At 49.9% G+C, this 19296-nt stretch overlaps 3 protein-coding genes across 4 annotated transcripts in view; 2 read left to right on the top strand and 1 right to left on the bottom strand.

Moving 5' to 3' along the window:
- Positions 1-169: 169 nt before the first annotated feature.
- On the top strand, positions 170-1339 carry Rps25 (ribosomal protein S25). Its single transcript, XM_076902428.1, has 3 exons — positions 170-218; positions 735-827; positions 1022-1339. Exons 1-3 carry the CDS (start codon positions 216-218, stop codon positions 1283-1285), a joined length of 360 nt encoding a protein of 119 aa, XP_076758543.1. The 5' UTR covers positions 170-215; the 3' UTR covers positions 1286-1339.
- A 54-nt stretch (positions 1340-1393) lies between these two features.
- On the top strand, positions 1394-3763 carry Tssk (Testis-specific serine/threonine kinase). Its single transcript, XM_076902440.1, has 4 exons — positions 1394-1991; positions 2231-2404; positions 2494-3159; positions 3232-3763. The coding sequence occupies exons 1-4, from the start codon at positions 1908-1910 to the stop codon at positions 3403-3405; spliced, it is 1098 nt and encodes a 365-aa protein (XP_076758555.1). The 5' UTR covers positions 1394-1907; the 3' UTR covers positions 3406-3763.
- Positions 3764-3836: 73 nt separating this feature from the next.
- LOC143427891 (unc-112-related protein) overlaps positions 3837-19296 on the bottom strand; it is a 39968-nt gene continuing 24508 nt past the window's right edge. Inside the window, exons 2-8 of one of the 2 annotated variants that reach the window (XM_076902403.1) lie at positions 8631-8864; positions 7643-7914; positions 6766-7185; positions 5463-5888; positions 5094-5306; positions 4776-5012; positions 3837-4705 (exon numbers count right to left, since the gene is read on the bottom strand). In XM_076902403.1, the coding sequence (XP_076758518.1) occupies positions 4505-4705; positions 4776-5012; positions 5094-5306; positions 5463-5888; positions 6766-7185; positions 7643-7914; positions 8631-8864 (2003 nt within the window). In that variant the 3' untranslated portion in view covers positions 3837-4504. The remainder of the gene's footprint in view (positions 4706-4775; positions 5013-5093; positions 5307-5462; positions 5889-6765; positions 7186-7642; positions 7915-8630; positions 8865-19296) is intronic. The other variant, XM_076902394.1, reaches the window with a different exon arrangement.

Below are 19296 nucleotides of genomic sequence, written 5' to 3'. Positions count from 1 at the left end.
CTCAATCGACCTACTTAAGGAATCTCACGACGAAATACTTCATTTGAATACAATTGCTAATTTATTCGTACGTTGTTACTGCGTTTTTTAAATTTTCGGCTACTTTTTGTAACGATGTTGATTACAGTAGTGGAACAGAGGGCACTGAAGTAAATGTAAACGTTTAGAGATGGCGACGTAGGTACTTCCCTTTTCTTTCCGAGTCGACAGCCATCATGGTGAGTATTTGGAGTTGAGGTTTTATTTCCGTTCTAATTATATTTATTTTAAAGTAATTTCGTGTGTGTTTTATAAAAATTCCTTTTTCCTTTAGTGTAGTGTTGTTGTTTTAAAAATTGATTGGAAAATTTCGTATAAATTTTGCACGTGACCAAGTGGATAACCTTTGTAAGTTCATCCACATGGTGTATACAATACAATAAAAATATTTTAATCTAATGCCTGTCGTAATTAGCACAGATATATATAGGTTATAATTATAAGATGTAGTAATTTTTGTACAATATAACAAGTAAAGAGTTGTGACGATTCTGTAAGATGGCAGTCCTAACCTCTTTTTTCCTTCAATGCTTTGTTGATATTGATTTTGAATTCTTTCATGATGAAGAACTCATTCTAGACCAACTTTATGATAGTAAAATACTGATTTAATGAGCCTGATTGATGCATGTTTTCCACGTGTATATAACATATGCACTGTGGAATATTTCACTTAAATTTGTTTTGTATTTCAGCCGCCTAAAAAGGATACAAAGGGGTCTTCGAAGCAGCCACAAAAGACACAGAAAAAGAAGGAGGGAGGGTCCGGTGGCAAGGCTAAAAAGAAGGTTTGTATTCAGTCATTTTGTGTTTTTGGTATATACATAGGAAAAATCTAATGATGAGTATCTATAATCTTGACAAACTGTGGAAGTAAGAAAAAACTGATTTAATGAGACTGATAAATATATTTTAATGCTTGTTTTCCAACTTCATCTCGAATGGATAAGTTTTACATTTTCTGTTTATTTCCATCTTGTAGAAGTGGTCCAAAGGAAAAGTACGTGACAAGTTAAACAATCAAGTATTGTTCGACAAAGGCACGCATGAGAAACTGCTTAAGGAAGTACCGCAGTACAAATTGATCACACCATCCATCGTTAGCGAAAGGCTAAAAATTCGTGGATCGCTTGCCAGGAGGGCGCTAATTGAGCTGCAACAAAAAGGACTTATTAAGCAAGTTGTACAGCATCATGCACAGCTAATTTACACGCGTACTACTAAGGGCGATGATCCGGCTGCGTAATCCGTTTCTACGCAATGTATAATAACGTTTAATAAAAAATTTCAGTAAAGCGAACCTATATTGATTTATTCTAAAGCAGAGTTACGACACGATCGCGCACACATATGTATACGTATACGTACTACGTATCAAGAATGTGGTCGTACAAATTGAACATACCTGAAAATCGAATCGAGTCACAGCGAGAATGCGCTCGCTGGTTGTTTTTGAATATAATGACTGTGTTCGAATGAGACACGAATCTTTTCCTCTGTTCCGTTCTGTACCAGGTACAAGCTGGTCTCGACGCTCAAAATTCTAGTGCACGCAGCCATTTGAAATGACGGAACGGATCCCTGACCCGGGTTCATCGATGTGATACTTAACGAAGCGTTACTTCGGCTTCTGAGCGGAGCGTGAACAGCAGAATCTGTGGCGACAAAATTGATCGAGACACGTTCAAGAAAGGTAGACGTTTCAAGTAAGAGGAACAGAAGCAACTTTCTGGAATACAAGGTGTAAATTCTCAAGGGTGTGGAAGATCGAGGAAGGAGGGGAAACCGTGTACGAGGTAGGAAAAGGACAGTGAAGAAGAACCAGTTATCTGTTATCAAGATCAGAAGTCCAATGAAGATCCACTGGCATGGACACGCGACTCAGCCCCCGAAATTCGGAGGTGAACGCTCTTGAGCAGCGGGGCTATCTTATTGGCAAAAAAATCGGACAGGTTATTTACCCCCAACCCCGTATTCCCTACCAGTTCTTTAACCTCTTCAATTTCCCCTCCACCTGTTTCCTGCATACCTTCACTTCGCAACATTGCGTCGCGTCGTCTGTTTCTTTTTTAATCTACCCGCGCGTTTTCATCTCTTTCGTATGATCGCTGTACGTTCCTTTAAAATTACTTAAATTCCCCTTTTCCGATGAAATAATCACTCTCGAAGATGGTACTTTCTAAAACGTTAGGGCTCGTATGCGACCGTACACCTGGCCGAGTACGTGGACGGGACGAGCTCGAAGAAGCTGCGATTAGCCTGTAAGATATTCGACAAGGAGAAAGCGCCCCCCGATTTCCTCAACAAATTCTTCCCCCGTGAACTCGAAATCCTTACAAAAATCGAAAATCCTCATATCATCCAAGTAAGACGTTCACGCGAATGCTCGAACAATCACGAGGGTACTTCGTTTGCGACCATGCGTTGATTGACGATCGGCAAAAAACGTTACAGGTGCACAGTATATTGCAGCGTGGCCCAAGAGTCTTCATATTCATGCGCTATGCCGACAACGGCGACCTCCTGGACTTCGTCAAGAAGAACGGCGTTGTACCCGAGCAACAATCGAAGCTCTGGTTCAGGCAGATGGCTTCCGGTCTGCACTACCTTCACGGGAAGAACATCGCCCACCGTGACCTCAAATGCGAGAACATTCTGCTGTCCAGGAAATTCAACGTGAAACTCGCAGACTTCGGTTTCGCGAGGTTCTGCATCGACCACGAGGGCAGACGCGTTCTCAGCGAGACTTATTGCGGTTCTGCGGCGTACGCCGCACCGGAGGTCGTTTCCGGCACCCCGTACAACCCGAAGCTGGCCGACGTCTGGTCCCTCGGGATAATTCTGTTCATCATGCTGAATGCTTCGATGCCCTTCGACGATTCGAACTTGAAGAAGCTACTGAAGGATCAGATGTCGAGGAACTGGATGTTTCGGTCGCGAGTGAGAGAAACGGTGTCCGCGCTGGCGAAAAGCATCGTTAAACACATCCTAGAGCCGGATATCACGTTGCGACTAACGTTGGAGAGGGTTCTAGGCCACGAGTGGGTGCGTACCAAGAAGGAGAAACCTGGATCCCTTACGGGTCGATTGGTGCATTCGGCGCCGCCTATTCACGCACAGGTAATTCGTTTTCTAACAGTTGTTAACTATGTTTCACACTTTTTGACATCGCGTTCTCTTACCTTACGCTAGAATTGCGGAGGCGGTGGAAATTTGGTCGGAGCTGGGGCCGCAGGGGGTTGCAACGTATCCATGGTACTAAGAGGTTTACCTTCGTACAAGAATTCTGAAAATCAGAATCATGGTAACGTTGCGAAGTCTACGGATATCGCGAGAAAAGATGCACAATTGTCCGCCGTCGAGTGAAGAAACATGGGATCGACAAGGATGAACCAGCGTCGTTCGCCCGTCGAACGTCGACGACGAGGTGTACCGACAACTGCACACCTTCCCGCATACAGATATTTATAATGCCCCTTTTTTACTTTCCTCATTATTGTTGATCTATACATGGTTTTTAATAACGAGCATACTTTAATAAAACATATTATTTTAATAATACCCAATTAATTACACGGACGACTCGTCTTACAAACCGGGGATTGAGTTACAGAAGAGAGATGATAATAATTAAGTTTATTGTACAACTAATTTCTATTAATATACAAAACTATAATTTTTTTATTACACGTCCAGCAACGTGTCGCTATAATAATATGTGTAGATAATATGTAACGGTACAGGTAAATATTTTTTTTATATATTTATATATATATATATATATATATATATATATATATATATATATAATAGTTTACATTAAAAACAACAAATAATTTACAGGATCGAATATACGTCCTCGCATCTAAGTCAATCTCGCCCGGCATAGCACCCCCTGATGTTAAAAACACGTCGTATATTTTGCCTGAAAGAGATTGACCTTGGCGATCGAAGGAAATGATCAAGAACATTAAACCTAATGAGGTTGCGTCTAGAGTGCAGCTCGAAGTATAACATGCTTATCTCTGTAAAAAATATTAACTCGTTCATGACTCTAATCAAAAAGCATCGCGTGTAGAAAAAGGCTCGGCTCATCTGGTCGATTTTGTTGTGCGTGTTTCATTTCATTATAAGATACATGCGTTTACGTTCGTATTTTATTAGAAATATCCCGACGGGAAGACTATTCCCAACCAAGCTGAAGTTTTTCTACCGTTAGCTTCTGGTGAAGTAACCTTTTTACGATCGTATCGTGGACGACGACCGAGTCGTTTTCTACGTGAAATAAAAGCTCGCGTACGTCCACGAGCGCAACAGCTGTATACAGACGATACAATTTTCTATTTACAAATACTATAATAAAACATCTAAGGATAAATTTCGGTATCTTTTTTTACAAACGTCGACCGATTCGTCGCGTGCTTTCTCATTGTCAGATCAGAGATATTTCTATTTTCTTTCTTTTTTAAACCCATCCACCGGTCAGCTTGTGGAACATCTCCTCGTTCAACGTTTGATTCGCCTCCTTCGATCGCATCGACAAGAATATGTATCCACCGATGAACTCGTGAACGACCTTGCAGTCCGCGGACTGGCACTCGAAGATGATGTTCCCTTCCTCGAACTGGACCATCATATGCTTCACTTCCCAGTTTACGTTCCACGCCTGTGCGAACGAAATGTTGATACCACGAGAACATCTTTACAACGATGCTTACACGCTAAAATCACCTTACCTTCATCGTGTTGTATCTCCAAGTTTTCAAGTGATCGCCACTGTGCAACTCCATTCGCATCAGCCTATTATTAGCGATGCCCAACAGCTCGTCCTTGCTCTTTCCAGTGAATCTGACCACAAACAGGGAGATCCCGTACTCGGGAAGGGATTGCCAGGCTTTGATGTAGTGCAATTTGGCCTCGATTAAAGGTAAATCTTTCACGTTCGTGTGCGCCTCCAGAATCCTCTGCACCAACTGAACGCGAAAGATGACGTTATAATATACTTAAACATATAGAGGTAAGTACATTCAGAGCGGAGTGTACGTTGAACACACCTTTCCCTTGAATTTCTTCACGAATCTAGGAGCGACGTAGTCCTCAGGCACGATATCGAGGGAGCTCGGATTGATCGCGGGCGCAGGGGCGGGCCTCTGCAATTGCAAGAAGTCCATGATACCGTTCACCTCGCTCTCGTAAGAGGCGTCTGCGAGGGAGCGCCCCTTTGCCGCCAATCTGCACGCCGCCATCCATTTCGCGTACTGCTGTTCCTGTAACAGGCAACGAGGGCCTCGATCATTCCCACGCGATAACAATAGAACGAACGGGAATTGGTTAATCGGCGGAGTTAATCGAGGATCGATTAAATATCGGTGTACGTCGGCGTGGACGAGGGCGGAATTTAATCTGGCGGGGGCAACACTCACGTTGTCGCATCTGATCCACATCTCGGTCATTCCCTCGGCGCTGGGCACCTCGAGCCTGATCCCGTAACGACTCTGAGAGAGATGGACATCCGGCGTGACCTCGCACCCATGCAAATTGATCACGTGGGCAGGTGACTCGCTGTTCGTCTCCTCGCGGCTCTTGTACAACCTCAGCTGAAGGTCCCTGCACGTGAACCAATAGCGTTTGAACGCCTTCAAGGTGAAACGTTTCGGCTTCAAGAAACGCAGGTAGTCGCACAGCTCGGGGATCTGAGTGATGTCGCTGGGCCCGTTGCTGATGTTGCTGCCCTCCAGGGTCACCTGAAGGTCCGTCAGGGCTGCGTCGATGTCGTCCTCCACCGGGGAGGAGGCGCCGTTGCTGTCGTAGCTCGGCTGCGGCACGCTCGCCTGAAGATTCACTTGCACCTACGACACGAAATAGAAATTCTGACGTCCGTCTCGTCGCTGTCGCGAGGTGCTCGCGCTCCTTTTGGTCATTTGATTTGAACGAGTTCCGATTTAATCGAGTTACAGTGATTCGCGCCTACATCGACTCGCGTCTTTTTTTCTTTTTTTTTCCTTCCAACTCGCGCCGGTTGCTCTGGAATCGATTAGTATGTAAGTCCGAGTTACGATTGCGGATCGCATGCTCAACTAAACGCGCACCGATCCTTCCTTTTTACGCGAGAGCGGCGGCACGATCGAGAAACCGGTAGGCGTATCTCTCGGAAAAACAACGCGAACGTTCTCCGGATCCGTTGCACGGTTTAAGGAAACGAGATTTGCATGCGCGGGTAGGCGAGACGCCGCGGAGGCTGATCGAGTGCCTTTAATTGGGCAAACGTCGCGTCGAGCCGGACGCGGTGAATTCGCTCGCTCGTTTACTCGCTCGCACGCCTTTCCTCCTTCCGTCCCTCTATTTTTAAACGATTACCTACGATCCGATATTTTTCCAATTTCGAAACCAGTCTGCGATCTCTCGTGTCATCGCCGACTATTTCCGTTCGCCGCTTACAGGGAGGACCGACACCGAGCGGACGTATATATAGATCGATCCGGACGGCGAGCGCCGGATGTTTGGATCGTGAAAACGTTTCCCGCGTAAACAATCCCGCAGCTGGCCTATCGCGGTGGGTATCGCGCGAATCAGAGCAAACGGAAGGGGGTGGAGACACATTTTCAGCAATCGCTCGAACAACGAAACAGAAATCTCTCCTCTGAAAGCGTAAAGTCCACAGAGGCGGAGTATCCACCATTAAATCTAAAAAAAAAAAAAAAAAAGGAGAACGGAAGACGGACGTACCTGCAACGCGGCGAACATGAGCATCTCCTCTTCCGTACAATCGATCTCCTCAGCGAGTAGCTGCCACTTGGCCTGCTCGTAAATCATGTTGATCCTGACGGCGTCGGTTTTCGGGTTCAGATCGTAGAACGAGTAGAACTTGAACTTCAGCCTGAGGGTGTCGAATTCGCGGATACCCTGCTCCATGATCGATAGGGAGGAGTCGAGCCAGGCGACGTTCATCCTGGCTCTCTCCACGAGGTTCTTCGGCCTGATCAATTTCGCCCGCACCTCCGGCAAGATGGTGGTGGGGCTCTGCGCGAGCGACTCCGAGAGCCCGCCGTTCAACACCTCCAAACTCATCGTGCTGTTGTTCGCGTTGAACGAGCCGGTGCTACCGAAACCTGACGAGTTGTTGTTCCTCTTCCAGGTGGCCGTTTGCTGCTAGAACAATCACGTATGGAACATGAGACACGGATAGGATTCGTTCATCGATCGAAAACGGGAAACGCGAACGTCCCACGCCTGGTACCAGCGCGGCGTGGCGAATTGCCGATCCCAGAGAGAGACCACGAGTCGAACGGTGTGTAGTAGACACTCGGCTCACGCGCTCGGACGCGGTGTAGATCGTGCTCACGGCCTAGCAATAAATACACCTCTAATGACTACCGCCGGGCTGGAAAAACGGGCCGCTCGCGAGAAGCAAATTAGTTTTCTGAGACGAACGACTCCGTAAGCGGTAATGATAGGCCAACGGCGATAAATCATAGCGGCTGCAATCGGCTCGATCGAGGTATTATTTATTACCATAACAGGTCTCGGGACCAGGGGTCTGTTTCTCTCTGGTATTTCCTATCGATTGGTGATCCATCGGGTCTACAGATTTCGTCTAACCTACCGAGACTGGGGAGCTGATCGGGGTGCTGTGGTTTCTGTTGTTGGGTGTGACCGAGGCGCACATGAAAGGACTGCTACTCTGGTCCAGGCTGCCTGTAGAACCTCTGGGGCTTTGGCTAACGGGGATGAACGTGTTCGTGTCCGCTGGAACGTTCCAGTGGCCGTTCTTCTGGTTCTCGACCTTCTTCTTCGCTGGCAGATCTTTCAGATTGTATTTCAGGTGGTTCGGCTCGAGAGGCTTGCAGAACGACAGCTCCTCCGGATGTCTGATACCTGGGCATTGCAGAATGAAAATTATTTGCGTGGAAGCTGTCCTACTCGTTAATTGACTCGTTCTGGTGTTTCGCAACGGTTGGTTTCGTCTCTTTTTTTCCGCAATCTGTTTGTTCCGAAGGACGAGGCGTCGAAACGGTTCGCGCCGTGTCTATTTGCGAGTATGACACAAGAAATGCTATCGGCTAGGTCGTCTGTCCTCGACTGTGCGAGCGAACAAAAAACAGAGAGGAAAAACAGAAACGCGACGTAGTAACGATTGCAACGATGCATACGCGAGTTCCGTCGCTGATCGTTTTACTGTAACGCGGCGTGAAATCATCGCGTTGATTAATTATCCATCCTTAACGCGTCGTTCGACAAAAGAATATTTTCCCAGCGGATCGCGCTCTTTTTTTTTTCGCTTCTCGGTTGGAAAGCAACGCGGACAATGGCTTCATTATCGCGGCGAACCACTTCCTTGATTAAAAGAGCCGCGCGCTTGGCGCGGAGCGCGAAGGCTCCCGTAACCTTCGCGTGGCACGGAATTTAACGATTTTATTTCATTATCGGCACTAATTAGCGGCCTCGCGGCCACGTATCGCGTCGAAAGTATTTAAAAACGTCGACCTTAACTGCCGTTTAGCACCGTCGAAGTCTCGAACCTCGGCCCAATTTACACGTCTCGCTCGTCGATTAACCGCGCGCGCGCGCGCGTTCGAGGTAGAAACGCTTACCTAGTTCCTTGCAGAGATTGATCACCGTGTTGAACGTCTTCACGGAGAAGTCCACCTTGCAGTCGAGACAGCGCATGTCTGGCAGCTGCACTCGCAGCGTTTTGTGCATTGGCGTGAAATGCAAGAGCGCGTCAGCCGCCACCCCGTACTGGTCCAGGGTGCTCCTGGTCCTGATCAGCCAGTGATTCCTCTCAGGCCACCACAGCGCGTGATCCGACCAGTCCATGGCGATGTCTGCGTAACGAGAGAAAAAGACATGAGAAACGAGCTGGTAAATTGAAAAAGTTGTTGAAACAACTATTTCGTTCTTATCGCGACCCGTCACGGCCAATTCCACGGCGTTACGAAGATGGACACGGTCGATTGGCTCATGGTCGGAGGGGGTCGATTGTTTAATGCTTCTTAAAGGGAGGCGAGCCAACGTCAATTTATCAATGAAGATCCGACGAGACGAGAACCGCGGACGCGCGTGGTTTATTGCCTCCATCGTCGGCCCCCTTTGACCGTTTCGCGATTCCGGAAACAGAGAACACCCCTAATTCAACCGCTGGTAAGGGACGGATGCATCTGGGATTGGTGGTTGCGATACGGGTCTATTCCTCGATCGAGACAGATAAAACTGAGACGCTGATAAAACCAGCCGCACGTGGAAACGTCTATCTAACATCTGACCTAATCAGCTTATCGGAAATGGGACGAATTCACTGAATGAGCGAGCCTCGAAGAGGCGATCGAACGGTGTATCTTATCGATGCGACGTTCGCTAATTGCCATATGTACATTTTTCTTCGATCTCGAAGTTTCGATTACATAATTTCTCTCTTCCGAATCACCATATCGAAACGTTCAAATATTCCGTGAAACGGCACGTACGAAAGAAATAATACTCGCGCGAGAGGCGTTCATTCGAAGTAGAACTTCGCTCGACGGCTGTCTGTGCCTGACAGGCACACTCGACGACGCGAAGGGTTAAATCTTCTCATTTTTCGGTCGAGATGTTCCCACTAACGAACGGAACGGGACGCGACGCGAGCCCACGCGTCTTCCTTAATTCCAGTAAACTACGCGTTTATAGTAGCACGCGGTTCGTTATATTTTTTACCTGGGCGAAGATACCGGTCGTTCGAACGACAGACGCTGGCCACGACTTCGAGGCATTCCGCGCGATAACTCTGTAGATTTAATTTCTCCTGCGGTCGCGAATGTACGACTTCCCAAGCCTCTGACCGCAGCCTTAAACCTCCCCCCATCCTCGTTAGAGCGAAGACGGTTCCGGCGCGGGGCTCTCTCCCTGTTTTTCTTTCCACGGTCGTGCACGGACCCCGTATCCGGGACATGTGCGTCAGAGTTTCACGAGGCTTCCTATCCGGGCCCCGCAAGCGTCCGATGATTTACGCGCGGCGGACTTAACGACCACGTGGCTTGTCCTACCACGCGTCCTGTTTACGTTATTGCCTCGCCAAATTATTACGAACAATCGCGATTATCGATTACCTGTTTCACTTTCGTGAAACTTTTGCTTGGGAATATTTTCTGTTCGCGTGCGTGCCAATTAACGACCACGTGGCTAGGTCCTACCGCGTATCCTGTTTACGCTATTGCCCCGCCAAATTGTTACGAACGCCCGCGATTATCGATTATCTGTTTCACTTTTTCGAAATTTCTACTTGAGAATATTTTCTGTTCGCGTGCGTGCCAATTAACGACCACGTGGCTGGGTCCTACCGCGTATCCTGTTTACGTTATTGCCTCGCCAAATTATTACGAATGCTCGCGATTATCGATTATCTGTTTCACTTTTTCGAAACTTTTGTTTGGGAATATTTTCTGCGTGCGTGTCAAAAGTACAAACGAGAATCGTGGAGGGAGCAATCGAACGACCCTGGATGGCTCGATTCAGCTGGAATGGCGCAGTTTAGCGAAACAGATTGCTCGACGCGGTGCCACCCTCCGATTGCTGGTATTAGCCCTGTGACGATCCACCGTGGATCGCATCGCCATTACTCCCCGCGATGTCGAAGACCCCTGTAATTGCTGGGAGTCAAGGTATCCGTCGCGATCCACTAATTACGCACGCGACTCCCTGGGGTGTCCGTAGTAACTGTTGCGGAGATACAATCGAGCTGAGGGGTGCGACATGAAAGGGTCCCGGTGGCTGAAGCGTCTTTCCAGCTTCGAAAGACTATCGAGTGGACCGACTCGTCTCTGTTCTTCCCTTTGATACGAGTCTCGTGTATATGGAACGTTCGAACATCATTTGTGGAATGGGGTGGATTCTACGGGATAATAGGGAATAAGAGGACAACGAAGAAGAACCAAATTGCGTGAGTTTCTACGGTTCGAATACTCTATTGTTGAAATCTATGTCTCTTCTGAAGCGCTTACAATAAACCCTTGAGGACGCGCGCGCGTACACTCGCGACTACGAACGTAGAAGACACGTGTATACACGCAGTCGAAGATATTCGCACCCCCGTCCCTTTTGTGCCCATTCTTTCGCACGAGCGACCCACTCGAAAAGGAGAGCACCCGAGCCAGGAGACAACCCCTTGTACGCGAGAAGACGTCGACAAGGGTGTCGGCTTGCTCAAGGGTTTTATCCCCCTCGCTGGCTCTCGTAGCCGGGGAAAACCGGTCCGTTACGCATACACACGCGTACACACTGATGGCTACTGGAAAAAACAAATTTTCACAGCTGTTCAGGACCGTGTCCGTTCGATTTAACGACCGTGGCTCCCGAAATCTGTGCCACTCTCTCTCTCTTTCTCTAAGTCTATACGTCGTTTAAAGTGACCATTAGACCGACCGCGCGTACAAGGGGAAATGGAGGCGGCTGGATTGCGTGCGCGTCACTCATCCAACCATGCTGCGTGTAATTTCACCAGGGGTGTCAATTGGATCCCAGTAGCTCGTGATTATTAAGCTGTTCGAGTGGCTGGTGACTCTGTGTACCGTCTCACGAATGTCTCCTCGCGTTCGAAAGAAACAACGCTTGGGTAAACTCGAGAAAGAGATGTGCTTCGAGCACACTCGGCTCGATTACACGGACAGTAAGCGTTCTATACGAAACTGTTGCGCGAGCAAGTAAGAAAACTATGTCATTAATCCTCGTTACTCGCGCGACGAGGTGCACCGCGTGCCACCAGTCGACTCTTTTCTATGCGACGGAGCCATCGCGAGGTGCGCGACGAATTCAAAGGACGTCGCGCGTGTACCGTTAATGGGATGATTTTTTTCCCCATCGCTGACCCGTCGTACCACGCGGTTTTTACGCACCGTTAGATCGCATCGCTGGCTGAGAGGACGGCCCCTTCGTGCGAGCGCAGAGGCGTCAGAGAGGAGAGGCTCGCTGGCCACGAGGGCGCGCGAGATGCAACGCGACTTCGCAGCTGCGGTCTATAAATATTTCGCGAATTTTAGCGCTCGACACGCAACGCGAGTCGCTCTCCTATCGAGATTCTCGGATACGATCGACGTCGAGAACCTAAGCGCACTTTCGTCCTGAGAATGCGACCATCGCGAGAAGAAGAAACCGCTTCTTTTCGAGGCGAGTTTCGCGAGCGTCGAAAGGAGGGTACAGCAAGAACAATACCGGTAATGGGAGCCTGAAATCGTCTTCGCGAGCTACATTCTACTCGTCGAGTTCCTTATGACAGCGCACGGCTACCTACGACGCGTTTAGTATGCATTGTCTTGCGCTACGACCACCGCAAAGTGGAGGCTCCGCTCCACCGGCGCGGCTACAAGTTATTAGCCGACGTCTGCTGTCCCGGATATAAAATATTCAATTAGATGTCCGTACATCGGTTGGTGTCGCATACGATGCAAATACCTTATGCAAATCGGTCGATCGTCGGGTGACCCCGTTCGCGGGTGCTCAAAGGACAACAGGCGAGCCACGACTCCGGGCAATATTCTTTGTCGACACTGATCTCTGTCCGCGTTTTATTTCATCGCCGAGCGTCGATATAAAACGTCCGTAGGAGAGTAACGCGACTGCTCGTGTCGTATCTCAACGAAACCCCCGCTATAATCGTAAAGCCGCCATAGCAAAGTCGTATGCACGTGAAGGAGTAAGATGAGAAGCACCCTTAACTTCAGACGCGTGGTGCACGGTTGTTACGCTGGCATTTGTAGGGATGCGAATGACATTTGTCGACGAGGAACACCTCTTCGCCTCGCGGTAAGTTCAACCGTGAAAAGTGCAACGAACGTCACGACGATCGGTCGATGCACTTGGCGTGTAACCATCGCGATAGGAAATAAACCGTGATTCGTTTCGAGGGGATTCAGGGTTTGCTATCCGTGATCTCGAGCCACGGGCGGTTGCATCGATCGATTGACGTCGAGAGCACGATGCGCGAAGGGGAATCACGGGCGGGAATGGAACCTCGCCGATTCGACGACGAAGAAAATGTTCCTCGCATAACAACGAGGGGTCCCGTGTGCGCGCGCGGTGTACCGCTAGGAGTGGCATCGTGACACACTAACGAGAAAAACGACCGCGTCTCTTCCAAGTCGCTTTATCGCTCGCCCCAGTGACCGGAAACGCGCTGCAGCCGTTTTCGTTCGCACGTAGGTACCTCGATCGTAAATTCGAAACGCTCGCATTGGCAATTAATGCCTTCTTACTATAAACCACAGAATTTTACCTCTCGCGTCACGAAATTGTCTTCGTTTTCTCTCTCGAACCAACCCCTGCGACACGTCCCGTGTTCTAAAGTCGTCTCGCTGCGATATTCGCATGCAGTGGCTATTTATACAGTCGCCAAAGTTGCCATTCTAAAAACTGCATCGGTTGCCGTGAGACCAGCGAGGGTGACCGCGTCCCCCACAAATTACGGTAACGTCGCGCGCGTAAGCTCGATCGGGGGTAAGAAAACGGTCGATGACGGAAGACGAACCGCGTGTTCTCCCTCGTGGCGGTCCAGTCGAGTCTATTTCGGACGTGGCCACGTCTGTAACGTCGTGTAAATACGGCCGGGTGTAAATCGAGAGGCGACATAACGGGAGAATCCCAAAGAAACGCGCGTGTTCCATCGGAGATTCCACTGGGATGTATCTCTGCCAGCTAGCAAGTAAACGCGACTTAGCGCGCGTCTGCGAGCGGGAAGCTGGCGTCTGGCAGGCCACGACGAAACTGACGAGGGAAATATGCTTGGAAAACAACGACGAAATTCCAGCGAACGCTCGCGTGCACAGAACGCATCTCGATTAAATTTAAGAGCCAGAGGGACGCGCCGACAAAGGGCGAGCGCGATCACGGGGAAAAATACACGCTCGCAACGAGCTGATTAAGAATGCTATAAAGCAGCGGGTAATTTGAATAATTAGGCGGGGATCGCATTGATATTGCACGCGGCACCTGTGCCAGGGTTCGAGGAATGCTCCAGCTCGCTCGAATCAATTGCGCGCTACCCTCGACGCTCGATCGAGAACCGGGGACCGGCTGAAATTGCCACTCCGACTGAGCCACCGTCATTAAAGGCTGCTTTTTAACCGAAAATTTATCACCGTGCCGGGTCGGTGAGCGCGCGAGCGAACGAGCGGCGCCCCGGGGAATCATTTTGCTGAAAAATCAAGCGACCGCGTTCCCCTCGAGCCAACGAAATCGAGGACAACAGCGGATGCTCGACGCTCGTGCACGATCTTGTTTAAAGTCCTTTTTAATTGCGTTTCTTCCGTCGATCGTAGTTATATATTCAAGATCTAACGTAATTTATTTTTAATTCTTCAATCCTTTACGCGCTACAACTCTGCCAACAGGTAAAATTAAATCTGTACATAAAAAAAAGCAGCTTCCACTTTTTCCATCGCGATTTAAATCGCCTCGAGGCAAAGTTCTCGAGGTTGATCATCGGTCGTAAATTTTTTGCGGAACCTGAAACGAGGAAACTAGGACGACTTTACGATTCCACGGTGTGCGCTCGACGCATCGAATGCCTGGGACGAAACAATCGTGGCGCGCTCGCGCGCGCGCAGGTACGCGCTTGGACAAGGCTCGTTATCGTCGCTCGTTGCATATCAAGCCATGACTGTCCGCGCGCGACCGTTGATCCTAAGCACGAGGAACAGTGTCAACAGCTGACCAAGCGATACGTATCGACCTCGCGCATCGTGTTGCTAACGTGGACCTCGTTAACACGTTCGAACCGCATTCTGTGCGCTGGAATTGAACGCGCCAGGTGCGCGAGCCGCGACAAATCCGCTTCTGTTCCGCGCTGCTACCAAAGAAAGCAACCCTCTCTGGAACCGCACGCGAGCATCGTGGCTCCGTCGCTTGCCGCGATGTTTTCTATTGAAATACCAGAGAGAACTGCTAGTTAAGCGACTGGATTATCTCGCTGTTCCAATATACACGTAAATATTGAAAAGCAGTGGGGTGCACGTGCTGCTTGTGTAAACGCGGACAAGGGTGCGCGTAGAACGTCGCGAGGGGCTCGTACCACGCGGGTTAAACGCTTAATGAGGGGACAAAACCGGCGTCGCACGTGGCTACGCATGGCACCCCTTTCCACGGAACAAAAACGGTCCACGACGGAAGTCGCGATATAATATTATGATGTAATAATGGGAGCACGGGAACCGAGCGGTGACGGTGACAATGACGCGAGACCAGGCACATCGTTGACGGGGGGAGGGAGACTCTGCAACCCCTTTACTCCATGGCAAGTTCCTGCGCGAAAAACCGAGGGGTTCCACGGAACGCAGCCACCCTCCGCGGCGCTGCAATTGTGCGAAGAAATGTGGGCCATTCAGAGAGGGTAGAAGGACGCGTTGTCGTCCTGGCTCTGTCAACAAGGACGATCAGGGGTGGATTCAATCTTCCGCGCGGGGTGTTTCGAAAGAATCGCGCGGCGGACGTCCATTTGACCCTGTTCGCGCGGCACTATGTGGTCGTGCGTGTCGTAGAATTTGGGTTACGAGAACGGAACGGTGTGGCAAGTATCTCTTTATAATTACAGTGCTAGCTAATAATGGGATACATCGAGAGCAGGTTTTATTATTTCGTTTTTTGGGCGGTTTTTTAAATCGCAACGCGTCCGTACCTGCAGCTCGCGGAGTCATCGAGCAACCCCTCGCGGTTCTCAGCGACTTCGTCTCCCCGTGGCTCGGTTCGTCGAGCTGAAGCACCGTCGAGCCACCCTCGAGGGAAACACAAAGACGAGCCCACGAAAACTGCAGGAACAGCCCAAGCTGGGAGGAAGTCCCGGGCTGGTACCAACGCCCCTTTGATTTCTCGGCCGATTAAACGCGGCGTCGCTTCTTCCCCGGCGAATCTCGAGACGAATGCCGTGAAATCAAAGCAACAGGACCGAGGGAATCGACTCTCTCTCTCTCTCTTTCTTTCTCTCTTTTTCTGGCTGCTCTCCCCGTGGATTCGGTTAACGAGGACCGCCCTCGTCTACAATTTTATCGGTCGGTAACTAAAACTCGTTCCCCGACGTCTGACGCAATTAAATCCAGACGCCAGGCTTTATATCGGGTGTCTGCTAAATTCCAGCTGGCTCGTGTGTCGCGATAACGCTCGAGCAATAAAATTTCCACGACGCTACTCGCCAATTTCATACAAAAACCAGGAAAACGGACTTCGATAAAAAAAAGACTAATGCAATCGAGTGGAAAATAAACGCAAGCAAAGTTTGTAAACGGTGTAAAGGTTAAGATACCACGCAAGATAGAGGGCCCTTTCCACGAGCGTTTATTATTTCCATGCACGGTGGCCGCAATGCGGCACGAAGGTAAGAGATATGCAAATCGACCGGCTTGTACCTGTTGCGTTCTATTTAAACGGGTTGCACTCGCCGTCCGTGGTCTCGTGCTCGCCTCTTAACAGACTTTCCCGAACCGTAGGCCCGCTCGAACCCCCCCTTTACAAATAATGAGTTAGTTGCCGCGCGAATTATGCAACCACGCGGGCGGAGGGCACCGTCCACGCGGCCGCCAACAGCGTCCGTCACGTTGGAATCTTTCGTCATGGTAAATGCGCAAGTTGGTTCGCGGCGTCGTCGGCTCGTTGCCGGCCCTTAATTGTTCTAAAATAAGCACTGACTCAGACGCGACGCCTTTAACTGGACTTAATCCGTTTGTATGGTTCGCCATGTCGGTCCAGAACCGCGACACGAACGCTCGAACCGTCTTCTCTGGTTTGTGAGTGTTTCGCAAGCGGAGGAGGTGCTGCGAAAGCTCATCAGCAATCGAATTCTGTCCTTCGTCCTTTGTAGCTCTGTTTCTGAGTACAGAAAGCAATTCTGACGCGCGAAACGACGACGATCGCGATTTTTCCCGTAGAAAGCGCGAACACTCGAACCGTCTTCTTCGACTTGCGAGTGTTTCGCAAGCGGAGGAGGTGCTGTTGAAGCTCATCAGCAATCGAAGTTTGTCCTTCATCCTTCGTACTTCTCCGTTTCTGAGTACAGAAGGCAATTCTGGCGCGCGAAACGGCGACGATCGCAATTTTTCCCGTGGAAAGCGCGAACGCTCGAACCGTCTTCTTCGACTTGCGAGTGTTTCGCAAGCGGAGGAGGTGCTGTTGAAGCTCATCAGCAATCGAAGTTTTTCCTTCGTCCTTCGTACTTCTCCGTTTCTGAGTACAGAAGGCAATTCTAGCGCGCCAAACGGCGACGATCGCGATTTTTCCCGTGGAAAGCGTTCGTTTTCCACGAGTGAACAGCGGATAATCGCGCGTTATGCATTCAACGAGCAAACCCCAGGGGTCGTCGAACGATCGGTCGATCGTCTCGCGTGGCTTCGAGCGAAACAGTCGGATGATCCGTGAGAAGAAGCCCACGGAATAATAACGCGAGCGCTTTTAAACGCTCGTTAAGTCGGGCCCGCGTTACCCGCTCGTGTGTATACGCGCCACGGCGGTGCCGCAACGGGCGACGAGTGGTAAAAGCGGCGAAGATGGAAGCCCCGGTAAATTGTGCTTTTTGCGCGGGAACAATGGAGGTTAATTCGTTTGTTTGGTATGTTGATCCCTCTTATTAGGATGAGTAGCAAACAGTGAAATTGACTCGCGCTCCTGGTAATTATTACGCAACCAGTCGAACGAATTAGAAGAGGAAATAAGAGAGGAACGATGGAACACAATCGTCGTTCGACGATCAATCGCAGATATCACGTCCAGGAATAAAACTGGTGGCCGCGACGACGCGAAAACATCAAATATCGTTTAAGACCATTGGAGGCCGTGTTCGAGACACGCAACCGGTGGTACACACTGGAAGCAAGGCCGCGATTAACATAATGCAGCGCGTGGCAGCGTGTCGAGGAGGGGCGAGCGCCTTGGCGAGCTCGAGAGGCATCATCCAGTCGTCTTTTTCACGGAAGACGAGCCGTCCAAACAGCCCTCGAATTTCGAGTGCAGTCGAGCTTTAAATAACCAGCGCGATTAAAGCTTTATCTGACGTTTCTGGGGGGCGTGTAGTGGCGATCGCGTAATTACGCACGCGGCGCGCGTAGATGCGTCTATCGCGGCAGCCTCTGTCCTCCTTTCCGATCGACTTTTGCCATCAGCCGACCATTGCTGACCCCGTTCGACGCCAATCCAGCGGAGTCCACGCTTTGTTCCGATCGAACGGATCCGATCGGTCGACTCAGCGTTCTAAATCGTGTACACACGACTGTATAACAACGAAACGCATCTGTACTTCGTCGAAATAAATGTAAATTCAATTCTTCATCCGTCTACCTCTACTTCGAACGCGTGTATTCTGTAGAGAGCTTAAACAATCGCGTCCAGAGACTGAAAGCAGACACGTATACACGCGGATAAAAATCCGTCGCGACGAGCGCAACAGGTGTCCTCCGATGAAAAATGTCCCCGTCGCGGTTGATCGATCGTTTTCTATATCTTATTCTGGGAAAACGCGACCAGCGTCGACGCCGTTCGCGAAGGGAGACAAGCGCCGCGTAACTGTCTCCCCAGCCATAAAAGTGCCGGCGTCCATTGGATTTGTTGCACCGTTTTTGGTAGGAGCGGGACGAAATCGTCCTATATGGGCGCGTTCGGTGACGGCCAGAAGGTGAACGATAACTCGCGAGCACGAAAACGTGCTCGCGGCTCGATGACGCACGACGCGCGCGACACGCGTCGCGGCAGGGTCGCGCGCTCGGTTCGAAAACTAAGCGCGCGGCTTTTACTAGCTGACGATGACGCTACCTGTATGGACTTCCTCCGAGCGAATGAATGAATATGCATGCTGAATTTAATTAACGAGTCAAGGCCGTAACTGTTTCCGTTGCAAACGCAGCGCCATCGCGCTACCAGGTCCCCCCGTCCCGTTTTCACCCGTCGCGCATGCGACACTTCTTCTTCCTTCGTCCCGTATCGTCCTCGACGAAAGACTATCGATCTTTCTCAGCCAACGTCCACGGATTCCTCGACGCGACGCCAGCCACAATGGCAGGAATGGAACGTCGCGGTTTCATAATCGGCAGCCGTCGTGGAATCGTTACGAAACGGACACACGCGATATCGTTTATTGATTCCGCTGGAACGTGACCAGCGAAGGAACGACTGTTTAACAAGCGCCGCGATAGGTGTACGCGACGCGATACGATCTCGTCAACGTCGATCCGCACCGTTTTCGCCCATTAAGAAATTCCTCCAAGCGATCGCTGCGAAATATCTAAGTCGGCCATCCGAGGGTACCCCCGTTCG

The sequence above is a fragment of the Xylocopa sonorina genome, chromosome 1 (genome assembly GCF_050948175.1).
Source record: "Xylocopa sonorina isolate GNS202 chromosome 1, iyXylSono1_principal, whole genome shotgun sequence".
Classification (NCBI taxonomy): Eukaryota; Metazoa; Arthropoda; class Insecta; order Hymenoptera; family Apidae; genus Xylocopa; species Xylocopa sonorina.
Note: the sequence above shows the minus strand (reverse complement) of the source record. Positions and strands in the feature narration are given on the sequence as shown.

Excerpts from the sequence above, each read along its gene's own strand:
- Rps25 (XM_076902428.1), top strand. Across the intron at positions 828-1,021 it reads GTGGCAAGGCTAAAAAGAAG|AAGTGGTCCAAAGGAAAAGT; the intron begins GTTTGTATTCAG and ends TCCATCTTGTAG.
- Tssk (XM_076902440.1), top strand. The coding sequence starts at position 1,908 with ATGGACACGCGACTCAGCCCCCGAAATTCGGAGGTGAACGCTCTTGAG. Across the intron at positions 2,405-2,493 it reads AAAATCCTCATATCATCCAA|GTGCACAGTATATTGCAGCG; the intron begins GTAAGACGTTCA and ends AAAACGTTACAG. Across the intron at positions 3,160-3,231 it reads CGCCGCCTATTCACGCACAG|AATTGCGGAGGCGGTGGAAA; the intron begins GTAATTCGTTTT and ends ACCTTACGCTAG.